Source organism: Monodelphis domestica, chromosome 1 (genome assembly GCF_027887165.1).
Source record: "Monodelphis domestica isolate mMonDom1 chromosome 1, mMonDom1.pri, whole genome shotgun sequence".
NCBI classification, from domain to species: domain Eukaryota; kingdom Metazoa; phylum Chordata; class Mammalia; order Didelphimorphia; family Didelphidae; genus Monodelphis; species Monodelphis domestica.
Window position 1 is genome coordinate 82086132 of NC_077227.1, and position 16972 is coordinate 82103103.

Here is a 16972-nt window from a genome sequence, read left to right on the forward strand (position 1 = left end):
TGAAGAGTAACCAAGCCACTGTGATAGAATGGAAGGAGTCAGAGATTTGATTCCCATCCCTGGCACTTAGTACATCTTTGATTTTGGGCAAGCCACTTCCATTTACTTAGGCCTCATTTCCCTCATTTGCTAAATGACATGTTGAATTAGATTAGGAGTTCTTAAATTTGGAGGGTAGTTTATAAACTTGGATGAGGAAAAAAATACATCTTTATTTTAATATAATTTGTAGGCACTTTTATTTTATGCATTTAAAACTATTGTTTTGAAAATGGGTCCATAGATTTCAACTGTTGTATAGTACCTGGCATATGTAGTAGGCACTTAAATGGATGCTAGATGAAGGAATGAAGAGTAGCCAAGCCAGTGTGATAAAATGGAAGGGTTCAGAGATTTGATTCCCTTTCCTGCCACTTAATACCTCTTTGACTTTGGATAAGTCACTTCCATGTACCTAGGCCTCATTTCCCTCAATTGCTAAATGACATGTTGACTGTCAAAGGGGACTAGGACACAGAAAAGACTGAGCCATTAGGCAAAATGATATCTCAAGAACCTTCAATCTTTAGAGTCTAGTTGTTCAATCATTTTAGTGGTGTCCAACTCTTCATGATCCCATTTGGGGTTTTCTTGGCAAGATACTGGAGAGGTTTGCCATTTCCTTCTTCAGCTCATTTTACAGATGAGGAAATTGAGGTAAACAGGGTTAAATTACTTGCCCAGCGCTAAGTGACTTACCCAGCTGAGAAATGTCTTAGAATTTGACCTCTAGTCTCCCTGATTCCAGACCCACCTAGCTATCCCTAGAATCTAGACCCTATGGCACTAATGTTCATATTTTAACCTGAGCACTTGAGTGGATCTCACTAATTTCACTCAGAAGAGGTATTTAATGTAGTATAAGCCACTACCTGACCCAGCCTTCTCACATGTGGTGCAGCTCTAGTCTGTTTATAAATCCACCAGAGGGGCCCCACTTCAAGTTCAGTTGGCTTTCCTCTAGACCTCTTTACATTTCATTGGTAGTAGTAGATATCCTTACCACAGCCCTAGGAGAAAGGTGTTTTTATTGTCCCTATTTTAAAGTTGAGGAAACTCAGAGAGGTTAAGGACTTGCTCAGAGTCCTACAGCTTCTAAATAGCTGAGTCTGTTTTTGAGCTCTAATCTCCTTGACTCTGAAACCCATTACTCTATCTAGTAAGCCAAATTTTCCAGACATGAATTTTTTAAGACTACTTCACATGTGCCATTTGTCATTGGTAATAAACTATAACCTATGTATTCCCAATATTAGTATTATTACCTTATTTTGTGAAATTAGTTTTAGTATAGATAATATGATCATAAAGCAATAAATGTGATCTCAACAATTTATACAAGAACCTTGTTAAAATTATATCTCATAATAATAATAGCTATCATTTATAAAGTGCTTTAAGGTTTTACAAATGTTATTTTATCCTTACAGCAACCCTAAAAAATAGTTGCCCATTTTACAGATTAGGAAACCGAGGCAAGGAGAGGGTAGGTTACTTAACCCCAGTTCACACAGCTAGTAAGTGGCTCAGGATAGATTTGAAACCAAGTCTTCCTGATTTTAGGGCCAGCGCTCTTTTTTTATGCCACCTTGTCATATCTTGGCTAGTTATTAAATTTATTATGTAAAAATTATCTTAAGCTAACTTTTATATGCTTTGGGGTACTATTTCAAATGTTAGTTCACATTATAAAATGATTTGTAGTCGATTTTTTGTAGCAAGGTTACAAGTTATCAACTTCTATTTCTTTTTAGATACATGGTCATGGAAGCTATGACTCTGATTTTAGTGATGAAGAGCACAGTGAAGAACCTAAAAAGAGAAAAAGGTACCTAATTCTTAGCTTAAAATTTTGTATAGAATATTTGTATATCTCTGCAGATGATTGTATTTTTAATGAATAAAAATTATTTCCAGTGAACTGTGATTCTTTGACTCAAATGCTGAGAACTGTTTTGAAAAATTAAGAAAATTATGTTGGTGCTATAGGATGGAATTGTTGGCAGTGTGTGTTTTTCAGAAAACAGAAGGGAAAAAGATCAAAGCTGTTAAGTCCATCTGTTGCATATATTATTCATTTATGAAGTATTCTTTGCTTAAGATTTTGTTCACTCTGAAAATTTGCCTGATCTATTTTCTTTGCTAATATTTTGCTGAAAAGTGAAAGCAAGGAGTATAAGGTCAAGTTCAAATGGATTGAACCTTTGATTTTAATTAAAATGGGTAGAGAGGATTTAGCTGATTAATTAAGCTTGACTTTTTGGGAATTTGTAACTTGGCAAGATCACCATGTTCCAGGGTCCCTTAGCTTTATAGGTTTGGAAATTTGATTATAGATTCATCAAGGGGTAATCAAGCTTTTAGGGACTGATTCATTTTAACCAAACTCAAACTAGATTGCCAATTTATTAATGTATAATGGAAAAATATACTTGTCACAGTAGCTGCGCTTTGTCATACACACACACACACACACACACACACACACACACATACACAAGGCACTCTTGGTAGGTATATTAACCAATACCAAATTATAGCTAAAAAGGATACTTATTTAGAATAGGATTAGGACAAAGGAAATTTGATGTTCTTCAAGGAACATTTCTGTCACACTGTAGTAGCGTGGTAAATTGCCTTTCTTCACCCCAGAAATTTTCTACTTAACTTCCCAGCACTTACTGTCTGGAATCTTGCAGTTTGTTTTCCTCTTGATTGTGCTATATATTCAGACCTAATCGCTCTTGAATTCTAGTCCTTTGTCACTGAGGCATTTAGAACTGGATCATTTCAAATTCAGCTTATCCGAAACAACTCATTATGTCCTTTAACCCCTCTCCCCCTTTTCTAATTTCCCCTGTTTCTGTTGAGAGTACCACCTCAGTTACTTTAGAGTCATCCTTCTATCTTTATTGGAGTCATCTCTTACTCCACATCTATCTAGCTGATTGTCAAGTCAAAAGACTGCCCCTCTACATCTTGGGCGTCCATTCCCTTTTCTCCATTCTTATAGCCACAACCAGGCTTTCATCATCACTTATCTGAACTTTAACAGTAACCTCTTAATTGATCTCATTGTCTCTAGTCTTTCTCCAGGCCAAATCATCCTCCATCTACCTGCCAAAATGATAGGTCCAATGTTGCCATTAAGCTGCTCAGTAAAGTCTGTTGGTTTCCTATTGCCTCTGATGAAATACAAACCCCTTTAGCATTTTAAGTCCTTCACAAGTGACTCCGGCCAATTGTTGAACAATTTGGCAACTAGTGGCATAGTGCTAGGCCTAGAGTCCAAAAGCCTGAGTTCAAATCCAGTCTCAAGACACTTACCAACTCTATGATCCTGGGCAAATCATTTAACTTCTGCTTCAGTTTTCCTTAAGTGTAAAATGGGAATAATAGCACCTATGTTGTAGAATTGTTGTGAAGATCAAATAAGATATTTGTAAGGCTCTTAGCACATGTTATTAAAATGTTTATTCTATTCCTTTCCATCAGACTTATACGTTACTTCCCTTCACATACTCTAAAGTCCAGTCAAACTGACCTTTTTTTTGCTCTTCTTTATATATGACATTCTTTCTGTTGTCTCTGTGCTTTTTACAAACTGTTCCTACCCTCCCCCCATCCCTGGAATGTTCTTTCTTCTATTCTTTACCTATTAGAATTGTAACAGTTAAAATTTATGGGAGACTGAGGCAGGTAGGAATTAGTTTCTCTCTGCAAGGAGTATTATATTTTATGAGGTTTATTAACAGTTAAGGATTAAAGAAAATACAGGATAAGAAAACACGTGTCCAGGCCACAGAGAGGCCTAGACACAACCTCACCTACATTATGAAAAGAGCCATATCTGCCCCAAAACAGAAGTCCAAAAGAGCGCCCAAAAGCCTTTGCAATCAGGTTAAATCCCTTCTTGATCTCGGCCCAGGTGAGATTACAAGGCATTCTGGGAAAGTGGAGCAAAGGCTTGTGGGGATTGAAGTCCTGGATTCCAATCCATTTTTACAGAATCCATAGCTTCCTTCAAAGCTCAGCTTAAGTGTCGCCTCTTACATGAAGCTTTCCTTGATTCCCTACAGCTCTGTAAATTAAAAAAATATATTGGTATAGTTTGTTTCTCAGAATGTCAGCTCCTTGGGAACAGGAGCTGTTACATTGTCTTTATATTCTCAGTGCCTAGTACAGTGCCTAGTGCATATTATCATTTAATAAATGTTTGTTGTTTGAATGTTTCCAATTTATGGGGTTCTTGCCTTCAATGTACTGACTACAAATAATTTTTTTAAAATAAGAGAACATTCTATCCCTAAAGCTAACCACAGATGCATACTGCTTTCAACATATATCACTTGCTTTCTACTCATCTTGGATTTTACTGGACAAGTTTTAAAATAAATTTTAATGCATTATCATACTTTATATGCTATGTGGGTGTATTTTCATATCTATTCTCAGTAGCTGAAGTAAGGTGGTACATACCATTAATTTTTGTATTGTTTAACTGGACATATAGATGTTTTTCTATAGTTTTGTACTATAGAAAAATATTTTCATGATGCCACAATCTTCCATTTGTGATTCTTATCTAGTTCAGCAAAACTATGCTGGTATTCCAGGTACATAATAGGATTATCCTTAGACTCCTAGACTTCAAGGTGAAATGGGATCATAATGATCATCAAGTCAAACTTTGTGTGTGCGTGTGTGTGTATGCATGGGACTTGTCAGTTTTCTCATTGGATTTAATTCATATATTTGTCAATTATTTTGTTTAAGGTAGTATGATAGGTAGTAGTGAAGAAGAAAGAGAATAAATAAGAATAAAAAAGACTGATGTTTGGAAGGAACCTCAGCAATCATTTAGTTTAACCTCAACAAAATTCTCTTATATAATATAGACTACCTTTGCTTGAAAACCTTTAGCCAATTCTACTTTTGGATATCTCTAATTATTAGGAAGTTCTTCCTTTTATCAAGTATGACTGACCCACTCACTGCTCCTAGTTCTGATTATGTAGCCAAGCAAAACAAAGTCCTCCCTTTTCCTTATCATTGCCCTTTAGATCATTAAGTCTTCTCTTTTCCAGCTAAAATATTAATGTTCTCTTCAACTGGTTCTTTTATACTTTTAACCATTTCTGGTTAATCTCATCCTTTGAAAGGTAGAAGAAACAAGGAAAATTTGGTTCTATTCTAAATCTTTTTAAGGTCTCCTTACTAGGAGGAATTACTTTACTTGCCTTTGAGGTTTCCTATGTCTTTTTACCTCAGCAATCAGTTCCTCCTTGTTTGTCATAATCAGATTAAAGTTAGTAGGCCTTCCTTGTTTCTCTTTTTACTTTTTGAAGGATGAAATTATCAATAAGGCAAGTCACAAATTTTCAGCTCCTTTGCTCTTGGTAGTGAGAATTCCCAGATGACTAAATAATTTAAGCCATATATACCACTACAATATCATGCTTCTATGCCATGTTTGTGATGTTTTTCAAACCCTCCATCTAATTCTTCGTTCTTTCCACATAATATACTTAGTATAGCCTTGTAACAGTGTTACTTTTCATTTTCCCTCTTATTGTTCATTACCTAAAGAGTTTCTATCATATTTCTCCCCTCTGGCTAATGGATTTCTTCACAGGAGCATATTTCCTTAATATATAATATTACTTTACCTCCTTTAATTTATTTTCCTTTTAAATAATTCATATCCTTCTAAAGCCATATTCAAGTCCTGAGCCCCATCCCATCAAGTACGTATGAGGTCAGATTTTCTTCCTCATAGTATGATCTCTAATTGATCCTGTTGCTTTGTGCATTTATGTTTAGACATATGATATCATGGATCTTGTTGCTGACTCTCATTTTGGATATTGTCTTCTGTGAATTGCTATCTTTTCTTCTGGTATTTCCAGAATTACGGGATTTTAGAAGTTTTAGGAACCTTGCTGTCCTTATCCCAAGCCACACCTCAAAAAGAAACATGGCTATACTATACCAGACTAGTGGTTACCTAGCTTTTTCTTGAAGACTTGTAGCTGGGGAGAGAACCCAGGTCCTCTAGAGGCAGCCCATTTCACTTTTGGATAGCTCAAAATGTTAGGAAGTTTTTCCTCATACTAGGTCTAAATTTGCCTTATTGTAACTTCCACCCACTGGCCATCTGGGGCCAGACAGAATAAATCTAATTCCTCTTCCACATGACAGTCTTTCATATTCTTGAAAATAAATCTAATGTACCCCTGGAATCTTCTTTCACCAGGCTAAACATCCCAGGCTAAACACAGAATTCTATGAATCCTGGTGTGGCATGGACTTGAAGTCTTTCATTATTTTAGTCACCTTTCTTTGAAGATTCACTTTCCTAAAATGTAGTATCCAGAACTAAACCAATATTCCTGGAAACTTTCTCCCCTGCTTAATGCAACTCAAGATTGCATTAGTTTTTTTTTTTTTTTAAGAGACTGTCATCTCATATTATTAAATGAATTATTAAATGAATATGTGAAGAAAAAACATTTTAAGTGTCTGCTGTGTGCCTTGACACTATGCTAGAACCTAGGGACAAATATACGAAAGTGAAATAGTTCTTGCCCTCAAGAATTTATATTACAATAGAGGAAGAACAGAAATTAGAAAGAGATGACCAGGAAAAGATGTTTTGGTCTTTGTAGTCATAGGGATTGGGATTGGGTACAAAGGGTGGCCAATTGCCACTTCTTCAATAGCAGTGGTAGCACTGATTATTATTTTTTTTTACTGTTCCCAGAGCAAGAGATAGACAACATGTTGGGCATCCCTATCCTTATTGACCCTTTAAAGTCTACTTTCCCAAAATTTAGAGTGCATGTCAGAATATGGCCGGCTTTCCTCACCTTTGTGTGAGTGGTCAGTTATTTTCAGTCTGGTAGCCTATTCTTGTCTATTGGTGAGAATCAGATCCAGAACTCTATTCTGAAACTCCTTTGTTGATTCTTCTTCCTCAGTGTGGAACTAAGGTTTTCAGATCTCTGTGGGCTGTTCTCCCTTCTCCCCCTTTTTTAGTTTGAAGCTCCCTTTTATAGATGTATAAGACTTCAAAAAAACTGGTTTATTTTAAGCCATGGTTTAGAAATGAAAATCCTATTCTTAAACACCATCTTTTTCATCAGTTCTTCACTTTTCCCAGTCCCTTTTGAATCTTCTACCTTTAATCAGCATAAAAAAACCTCACATGTTCTTCCTTTGTCTAAAACTTAAAATCCTTAGCTTTAATAAAAGACAGAATGTGATAAATGTCATCAGGGAGGTAATGTGCTTTGGGGTTCAGAGGAAGGAAAAGCAATAAATGACTGGGGGTATCAGGAAAGACTTCATGAAACAAGTGATATGATTTATCACACAAGTCTAAACAGTCATAACTAAGTAGAAATCCTGAAGTTTTTGAGAAATTCTTAATGATATAAGTAGAATGAATTGTTCCTCAGTGATTAGCTTCTTTACCTATGACAGGAATTTGCAGAGTAGATTGTGTTTAAAACAATTTTTAATTAAAAATAGTATCAACTAGTTTGATCAACTATCTTTTTCAACACTTAGGTCTAAATTACATTCAGCCTCACCCTCAAAGAATGATGATTTACCTCTTTGAGACTATTCAAAAAAGTCTGTTGCAAGCCAGGAAGATGGTTCCAAAAGAAGCTCCAAAAGTGTTTTGAGCAATAGTAGCCTCATTGGAATGTGTAGAATTTACATAGTTAGCTACTTTGAAGGGGATAATATGCACTTACTTATGTACATTATGGCATGTTTGCTTTAAAAAATGATTTGCAGCGACACCTTGTGGGCTACTGATCGTTCTCTTTCACTGAATGTTTAGACATGTTAATGATATTGGACCTTTTTGCAAGAGCTAGTCTAGTGATATGATCTAATGAATCATGGAATCCTAGAGTTGGAAGGGATCTTAGAGGCCACCTAGTCCAACCCATATCCAAACAAGAATCTTCTCTACAAGATACCTGACAAAATGGTCATTTAATATTTGCTGGAAGTTTACATACTACTAGGCTGCATGATATTAAGAATTTCTGCTTAAGAATATTAAAGATTTCAATCAGTGCTATAAAGCTGAAAGTACCTAATTGTGTTTTATATTTCATTATCACACTTTTTAGTGATGCAGTGATATAAGAAAGTATAAAACTGAATCCAGGTTAGCATGTCCTTTTGGTGATTGATATAGTATGGCTTACAGATTGCAGATCTAAAAACTTATTCTTTATGCCCATTAGGCCTTCTACTACTTTTTATGCCTATTAGGGCTTCTTTGCTTCATCAGTATATTCTGTAGTAGACATTATATCACAAGACATTTATTATTTATGAGTTCCTAGGATATAGCCAGTCTATTGACATTGAAACAAAGTGTAGCACAGCCATCTCCTCTCCATTGAATATGTACAGAAAATGTATGGCATGATAGACAAGAGTAGTTGTATGGCAAATGAAATAGGGTAGCCATTGCCAAGGAGGGCAGAATTCTCCAAAAGAATTACGGCTGAGATTTAAAATGTGTACTATAAATCTATACCATTTACAAACAGCATGCAGACTTTGCTGGTACGTGGCATTTGGATATAGGGCAGTTCTTTGTTTTAGTAAAGATCAACGATTAAATTGTGAGTCTGAAATAGAGTGGTAATCTGTGACAAATTTTTTAACTAGTGGCTATGACTGCAAATATGTGAATAGTCTTCATATGTGCAATATGTAGGTTATTTATGAAATTGTATGTTAGTCATACCTACATATGTAGCCAACAGCAGTCATTATCAATAAGATAATCTTTTAAAATGTATGGAGCATGTTTATAGCTATTCAAAAGATGGGCCTTTGCTTTCTTGGGAAGCATTGCTGATTGTGGTAAAAATCATCCTGTTTTTAAAGAGGGTTTTATTGGTGGTTAATACTGACATTCTACCAGCATTCCTATGTAATAAGACATGCATTGCAACTTCTGAATAATTTAAAAAGAGTATCACAAAGAGGACAATGGAGAGTATGTGGTAGGTGTGACCAGGCTACCACATATTCCTAGTAAGGAACTCTGAAGAAAACTAGGGGTGAAAGATGTCATCAGTGAATTGGGAAAGAAGGGAAAGAAGAGTTGGTCATTTTACAAGAGTTAGGAATGACAGATGGACAGCGAAAGTGCTGTGCTGGTCTCCTTGTAATGTAAGGAGACAGTGAGGAAAGTCTCTGGTTCTTGGGTGGTCACTCTTCTGGAGAGCTTATGGAGGACAGGAACAAGAATCACCCAGGAAAAGTGGGCAGAGATGTTTTACAGTCTGTATATCTGGAGGGAGCAGTGGGATTATAGATCAGTTTGAGTATTGGGAAGTTCCAAAGGAAGAAAAAAAAGTCCATGTTTTTAAAAGCCCTAGTGATTATTACTAGTACTACTAATGAAGAAGAGTATTCTAGTGACTAGAGAGCCAGCCTTGGAGCTAGGAAGACCTGAGTTCAAGTCCTGTTTCTGACACAGGTTGTTTGTATGTCTACCTGGAAGTCATTTAACCTCTCTGTGCTCTAGGACATTCTCTAAGACTTCAGTTGCAAAGAAGGTGCTGATTTGTATTGGCAGAGGGAATTTCCTCATGTTGGATTCTCTGCAATAGTTATAGTCCAATTTTATCTCTTATTGCACTATACTGCTCATTTCAACTATATACACTGCATTTTGACATTTATATAGTGCTCTAAAGCTTATGGAGTACTTTGCTCATAACATCCTAGTGAGTTAGATAGTTTAATTATTGTTCTCATTTTACAAGTGAAAAATTGGTATAGAAAGGTTAGTTGATTTGCTCGAGGTCAAAGATCTTTGAGAGCCAGGACTCAGACTCAGTCTTATGGCTTGAAGTCTAGTATTCTTTTCCTTTTGCATGCTGTCTTTCTAATATATGATCAAGAGAACTGAATCCTATATTCAAGTGAAGTCAAAACTCATTTGTTAAGTGCATATTATGTGCTAAACACTTGCTTAGTACTGAAGATATAAATAGAAGTGCAAAAGATAGTCCTTGTCCTCAAAGTGCTTAAATTCAAATGAAGGAAGACACACACAGCTTAAAAGAATGGGTATAGAGAAAATAACAAAGTCTGGAGAGCCAGAAAGAGAGTCAGGAGAGGAATGAAGACTGGCCTACACACTTCTTCAAAACACAGTTTCTGAGAGGAACTCTCCAATGGAAGAAGGGGGCTGCACGGGTAAAGGGATGGCCCAAGATAAGAGAACCACAGGTTCTGGCTACCTGCAAGGTAAAAAGGCAGCTTAGGCATGGTGGCAAAGTTGGAACAGACAGAAGCAGAACTGGGAGAGAAAGCATAGCAGCAACTCATCTTGCTAAAATATTACTGAGAGAATTATGTCCTAGACTGAGGCTTACGGATCAAGTGTCTGATTTATTTTGATGGCTAATTAAATTATGTTGCTCTTCAAAAATGTTGAAAGGAAGCTTATCATCATAGCATGATAGAATTTGAGAGCTAGAAAGACCCTTTAAAAATCTTTGTTTGTATATATGAATCCTTATTAAGTAAGGATGTGGGAAATACTTCTTTTTCCATTTTAGAGGTATGAAAATTTAAGTATAGAGATAGGAAATTATTACTTCAAAGTCAGTAGTTTCATTTTTAGGCCAAATATTGAGCTTCTATCACATTAATTTGTAATATAATCCTGAACATCCTAAAATATGTTACCTAATTGGAAAATATAAAATGTCAGAAAAACAATTTCACCTAGAAATATTTATTCTTTTTTTCCTCACTTAATGAACCAGGACAATTAATGAAGATGACTCATTGCTTAAAAAGCCATTTCAGAAAGAAAAATATACAAAAGTGGCTCACAGACATGTTGCAGCAGAGGAACTGGATCGGTAAGATATTTTATTGTAAATTTTTGAATTTGGAACCTTTCTTCGTGGTTTATATGTTTATTTATGTAAATGTAGGGTATGTAAGCATATACACATTTTGGAAATTTTAATATTCTTAAAATTTCTTCTAACAGGGAAGAAGCAAGAAATAGAAGGTTTCACCTGATAGCTATGAATGCTGTATCCTTTTAATGGTTCTCAGTCCTTTAATGAATTTTATTTCAATGAAATCTTCTCTAGCAACTTAGAGGTATAGTTTTAATTATTGACTATACATAGAAGTCATGAACTGAAGTCATAAATTAAGTCATTAACTAAAATTTTTCCATTTTCTCATGGATAATATTTTGTATTTTATTAATACAGAAACAATTAAGGTAGTGACAAAAAGAATAAAATATTTCTGAAGATTTAGAGGGAGAATTCACCAGCTTGAAAAGTTTTTTTCTCCATTGTCTACAAATTAATTTTGCTTTCTTTGTTTTGTCTGGTCTGTAATGATCTTTTAATGCATGATCTAATGCATGATCATATTTAAGACCATTTTAGAATCTTTTCCAGAAGGCTTTAGTTAGGCTAGTTTGAGTTATGTTTCTAGGCCAGTTTGTATGTCTTTTAGCTTGTAAAATAGCTTTTTAAAGTTTTCTTCTCCCTCCAAACCTTGTACCCAAAGCAGCTTGGTCTCAGTTCAGCTTCTACATTGGACTGGCCAACATTATCAGTCAGTGCCCCCTTACTTGGATGGGGAGGAAGGAGAGCCTCATGCAGAAACTAATGACTGAATGAATGATTATAAATGTCTTGGGAAGTAACTCATCTATTAAAAATCTTCATTTATTTTCTCATTGTCTTATAGTACTTATTACTTAAATATGAGTAACTATTATTTATGAATTTTATTTAAAATGCTTCATGCAAAAGATATATGAATGGATGACTATATTTTAGGGATGTTTGTAGGATTTGTGCTTCAGGCAGATTGGACTGGATGCCTTCTAAGGTCCCTTTCAGATTTAAAACTCTTATGATTCTATGTTAACAGTTCTAACCATATTGAACAAATTTTAATAGGTATTTCATCTTATTAATCAATAAGATTATATATAATGTATCTTTAAATGAACAGTTTTAATCACACTTTTCTGAAAACAGTTTTGCTTTTGTCTATCACTTTATTTTGCAAAACTAATAGTAAGATTAAGTTTTTTCTTTAATTCTATTTTATTATTTTCAATTATAAATCTTCTCTCTCCCAATCTCTTCTCCTCCCTTTCCCAATGAGAAAGCAAAAAACCAAAACTCTATTACAAATATGTATAGTAAAGCAAAACAAATTCCCACATTAGTCATAGCTAAAAAAAAATATGCTTTAGTCAACTTTCCGAGTCCATCAACTCTATTTAGAAGTAGCTACTTTAACATAAGCCTTCAGGAATTGTTTCTGTTGTGTTGATCAGAGTTCCCAAGTGTATGATTGATTCCATTTTTAAAACTATAGCTTATCTTTTCCAATCTTGAATTATGCTGGGTTAGATGACTCTTATTTTTCTAGGCAGAAAAGGTGATTTCATCTTGCGTTTTTAGAAATAAACTATATTTCATCATTTGGTTGCTACAATGAATGACATCATGAAGCAGTATATCATTCAAATTGTAACTCTTAAGGGTAAAAATTCCTTAATTTTTCATATTTCAGTATGAAAGACATAAGAAGTTGGTGAATGATTATATTTTATATTATGGTGGTAAAAAAGAAGATTTCAGACGTTCAGGGTAAGTATTATGATTACAAATTAGAAGTGGATAGTTTGTACAACATTACTAAAGGTTTCATGTATTAGAAGTATAGTTTTTTTTTTGTTTCTTTGCCTCTTGTATGGATGTACTGGTATCTATCTTGGTCATCCAACTCTGATAGGTGAGTTTTGTTTTGTCTTGCTGCTGGGACCTAGGCATCCTTGCCTTGTCCATGTTGTCCCTTCATCATAGCCCTATCTTCTTCCATCTTCATCGCACCTGAAACTTGGACTTTATCCCTGGATCTTTGGCTCTGATAGGTGAGCTTTTGCCTCATGTTGCTGAGATCCAAACCTATAAGCTGGTTCCAGCTGGTTCCCTACTGTGCCTAGCATATAGTAAGTGCTTGATAAATGCTTTATCTTTTTCTTGATCTGTTCATCATCATGGATATAAAGTTTGATATATTGAAGGCTATTTTTACTACTTTATCTATATAAGAATAAAGATCTATTTAAGATGATACTGTAGCTTCTGTCTCTGGAAATATGTCTTTGACCCTTCTTGTTCTTTCTCTGGCCAAGTAGCATTTCACCAGGAAATTTCTGCAGTTGAATGTTGCATATCTATAATTGTAATGTCTGCTGAATAGCCTTTTTGTGATTAATTCTCCCCAAATGCTGATGGATCTGAGTATAGTTTACGTTTGTTTGAGATTACATTTAAATTATTTCATAAATTATTCTTTTCTAGGGAAAATGATAAGACAGACTTGGATGTTATAAGAGAAAATCATAGGTTCCTGTGGAATGAAGAAGATGAAATGGATATGACTTGGTAATTTTTGTTTTAAGGAGGCATATCACATTGAGGTTCTTTGCTGGTTGATTTTCAGATTCAAATTGTTTCCTTGTTTGGAAAAGTAGGGAGGAAAAAGCAAAGAAATAATTGAAATTCTTTAATTATTTAGTTTATAAAAACTTCACTAATTTGAAATATTGAGGAACTGGAGCCTTGGAGGCAGGATGAATCAGTAGAAAGCTCTAGACCAGAAGTAAAAGGCTTGTATTTTAGTCCCAGCTCTACTACTAATTATGTGACTTTGGACAATTTCTCTCACTTCTCTTAACTTCATTATTTTCTCTGGTAGAATGAAGGGGCTGGTCATGAGGGACATACATAATGAATTAAAGGCAACAAGTTGCTGTACAAGCATACCAGTATTTTATTGAGCCTCTTAAATATTGAAAATAAAGGATTAGCAATCAAGAATTATGCCCAGAAAGTTTCAAAACTGTATATACCCTTAGACACAGAGCTACTACTATTGGATTTGTGTCCTAGGATGATCAAGGGAAAAGGAAAATAACCTATATGATCTAAAATATTTATAGCAACTTTCTTTGTGGTAACAGAACTAGAAATTGAGGGGAAGCACATCAATTAGCTGAACAAATTGTGGCATATGATTGTGAAGGAATATTACTTCACTAAAAGAAATGATGAACTGGCTAATTTCAAAAAACAAAACAAAAACACAAAAAACAACACAGAAAGACCTACATGAAATTATGAAAAGTGAAATGAGTACACCCAGGAGAATATTATATATAATTACAGAATTAATGTTTGAAGAGTAACTTGTGAATGGCTATCTCGAGAAATAACTGATAAATAGAAACAAGACATAGTTTCCATATAAATATTTAGTGCAGGAAGGAAGGAATGGAGGGAGATATTTGGGAATTTTAGTGAAACCTAGAAACAATAACATTCTCAAAAAAAAAATAAAGAAAGAAAATGTAGGATTAGAAATAAGCTCTGAGGTTCCTTATCCCAACTCATATCAGCTTCTGATGGGGAAGGCCCAAGACCTCGTCCAGAGCTTATCGTATTGCCCCTTTCATCAGAACAGCATCCAGGCACGAAAGAACCTCAGCAAGGGCCTTGCTTTGACTTGTTAGTGCCTTTTGAATACCACAACTCCTACCCCTTCCCCTCATTGGGCCCCATAGAAAATCAAAAAGCTTTTTCTTCATCATGTAGTTAATGGACAAGAACTAGTTACAGAGTGCCTGAACATGCTCTAAATCAGGGTGTAAGCCCCTCATTACATGTCATCTGGTGCCCATTTAGAAGCAGCCTTTGGGAACCTTTGTCATGTGGCTGCTAACAGGTCCCCCCTTTCTATATATGTACTTTGTAAACCTCTGAATTGCTATCTAAATGTCATTTATTATCACTACTGTGGTCCAGCTCCTCTGCTTTTCCTGATAACTTAGCTTAGGATGAGAACTTTTAGAATTTAGAAAAATGAACACTCAACATATATTAGACTGTGAAACATCATGTGTTTTGGTTGAATATATGGTAGGTATTTGGTTATAGTCAGCTGATGATTATCTTCTTTAAGTAACCAGAGTATAGATATTCTCTCTGTGTGTTTTTTAAACCCTTGCCTTCTCTCTTAGAATTGATACTAAGTATTGGTTCCAAGGCAGAAGAGCAGTAAAGGCTAGGCAAGTGGGATTAAGAGACTTGCTTAGTAGCTAGGAAGTGTTTGAGCCCAGACTTGAGCCTAGGTCCTCCCAACTCTAGGTCTGGCTCTCAATCTACTAAGCTACCTAGTTGCTCCTATTCTGTGTTTATGGTAAAAGAGAAATGAATTTCCTTGGGATACCAGATACAAGAAAGCCAAAAGTGCCATTTTGTTATGAAAATTTTAAGATCTGGTTTTAAATTCTAAAAAGAACAGTATGCTAATCCACTTCATTAGAAGTGTGGACAAGCAAGAATGCTTCAGGTAGAGTCAATATTTTCTTCAGAAAAAGGACTTTTGATATTTTTCAGTGCTTGGTTGGAATCTTTAAGTTCTATGCCAGAGAGTATGAAAAAGATACTCAACACTTTTTATCTAAGTATTAGTAATTGATCATTTTGTCCATCAAATAACTTTATTATCACTGTTATGGAGCATAATTTCAAGAACTGCATCCTCTCATAGCCAAAGCAGTACTCAGGGGAAAATTTATGTCCCTGAGTGCATATATCAACAAATCAGAGAGGGAAGAGGTCAATGAATTGGGCATGCAACTTAAAAAATTAGAAAGAGAACAAATTTAAAATCCCCAGATAGAAACTAAATTGGAAATCATAAAAATCAAAGGAGAAATTAATAAAAATAAAAGTAAAAGAACTATTATACTAATAAATAAGACTAAGAGCTGGTACTTTGAAAAAACAAATACAAGTATTGGTTAATATATAAAACGATAAAGAAGAAAATCAAATTAACAGTATCAAAGATGAAAAGGGCAGACTTTTCTCTAATGAAGAGGAAATTAAGGTAATTATTAAGAACTATTTTGTCCAATTATATGGCAATAAATATGACAATCTAGGTGAAATGGGTGAATATCTACAAAAATATAAATTGCCTAGATTAACAAAAGAGCAAATAGAATACTTAAACAATCCCATCTCAGAAAAAGAAATTGAACATGCCATCAAAGAACTCCCTAAGAACAACTAATGCCGATACTATTACAAACTATTTGACAAAATAAGCAAAGAAGGAGGTTTACCAAATTCTTTTTATGAAACAATGTGCTTTGACTTTGCTTCCAAATAATAACTGTGGTAAGATTTCTAAAATTGTAATTTTTATATATTTTTGGCTCCAGGGAGAAGAAGCTTGCAAAGAAGTACTATGATAAATTATTTAAAGAATACTGCATAGCAGATCTCAGTAGATACAAAGATAACCAGGTATAGCTCCAAAATTTACCATTATTATAAATTATTTTCTAAAGTTGATTCAAATTGATTGAGTAATTTTTGTAAACCATTTTAATATTATTCTTTTAAGAATTCTGATTCTGCCAAAATGCTCTTACATTTCTGAGTGTTCACATGAAGCATACAAATTACACCAATGGACTATATAATGTATATGTAATGTATGCTGGAGATGGCTCACTTTGTAGTGGGTCTGTGGCAGGAGAAGCCTACTGCTGAATGGCTGTAAGCATTAGTTTGCTCCTATGAAATGATTTCTTGTTCTTTTACTTGTGACACTGGGAAATAAAAGCATTCTTTTTTATAATTCCCTCAGAATTGTTCTTGGTCATTGCATTGCTATTAGTAGCTAAATCTATTACATTTGATTGTTCCACAGTATTGTTGTACTGCAGTACTCTCCTGGTTCTGTTTATTTCACTCTGCATCAGTTCATGTAGGTCTTTCCAGCACTTTCAGAAATCATCCTGTTCATCATT

The 16972-nt window shown here is 34.7% G+C and overlaps 1 protein-coding gene across 2 annotated transcripts in view; it reads left to right on the plus strand.

Moving 5' to 3' along the window:
* LOC100023687 (protein FRA10AC1) overlaps nt 1-16972 on the plus strand; it is a 66232-nt gene that overhangs the window by 3563 nt on the left and 45697 nt on the right. Inside the window, exons 2-7 of one of the 2 annotated variants that reach the window (XM_007478789.3) lie at nt 1794-1867; nt 10860-10958; nt 11093-11138; nt 12655-12731; nt 13449-13532; nt 16379-16463. In XM_007478789.3, coding sequence (XP_007478851.1) covers nt 1794-1867; nt 10860-10958; nt 11093-11138; nt 12655-12731; nt 13449-13532; nt 16379-16463 — 465 coding nt within the window. The remainder of the gene's footprint in view (nt 1-1793; nt 1868-10859; nt 10959-11092; nt 11139-12654; nt 12732-13448; nt 13533-16378; nt 16464-16972) is intronic. The other variant, XM_007478790.3, reaches the window with a different exon arrangement.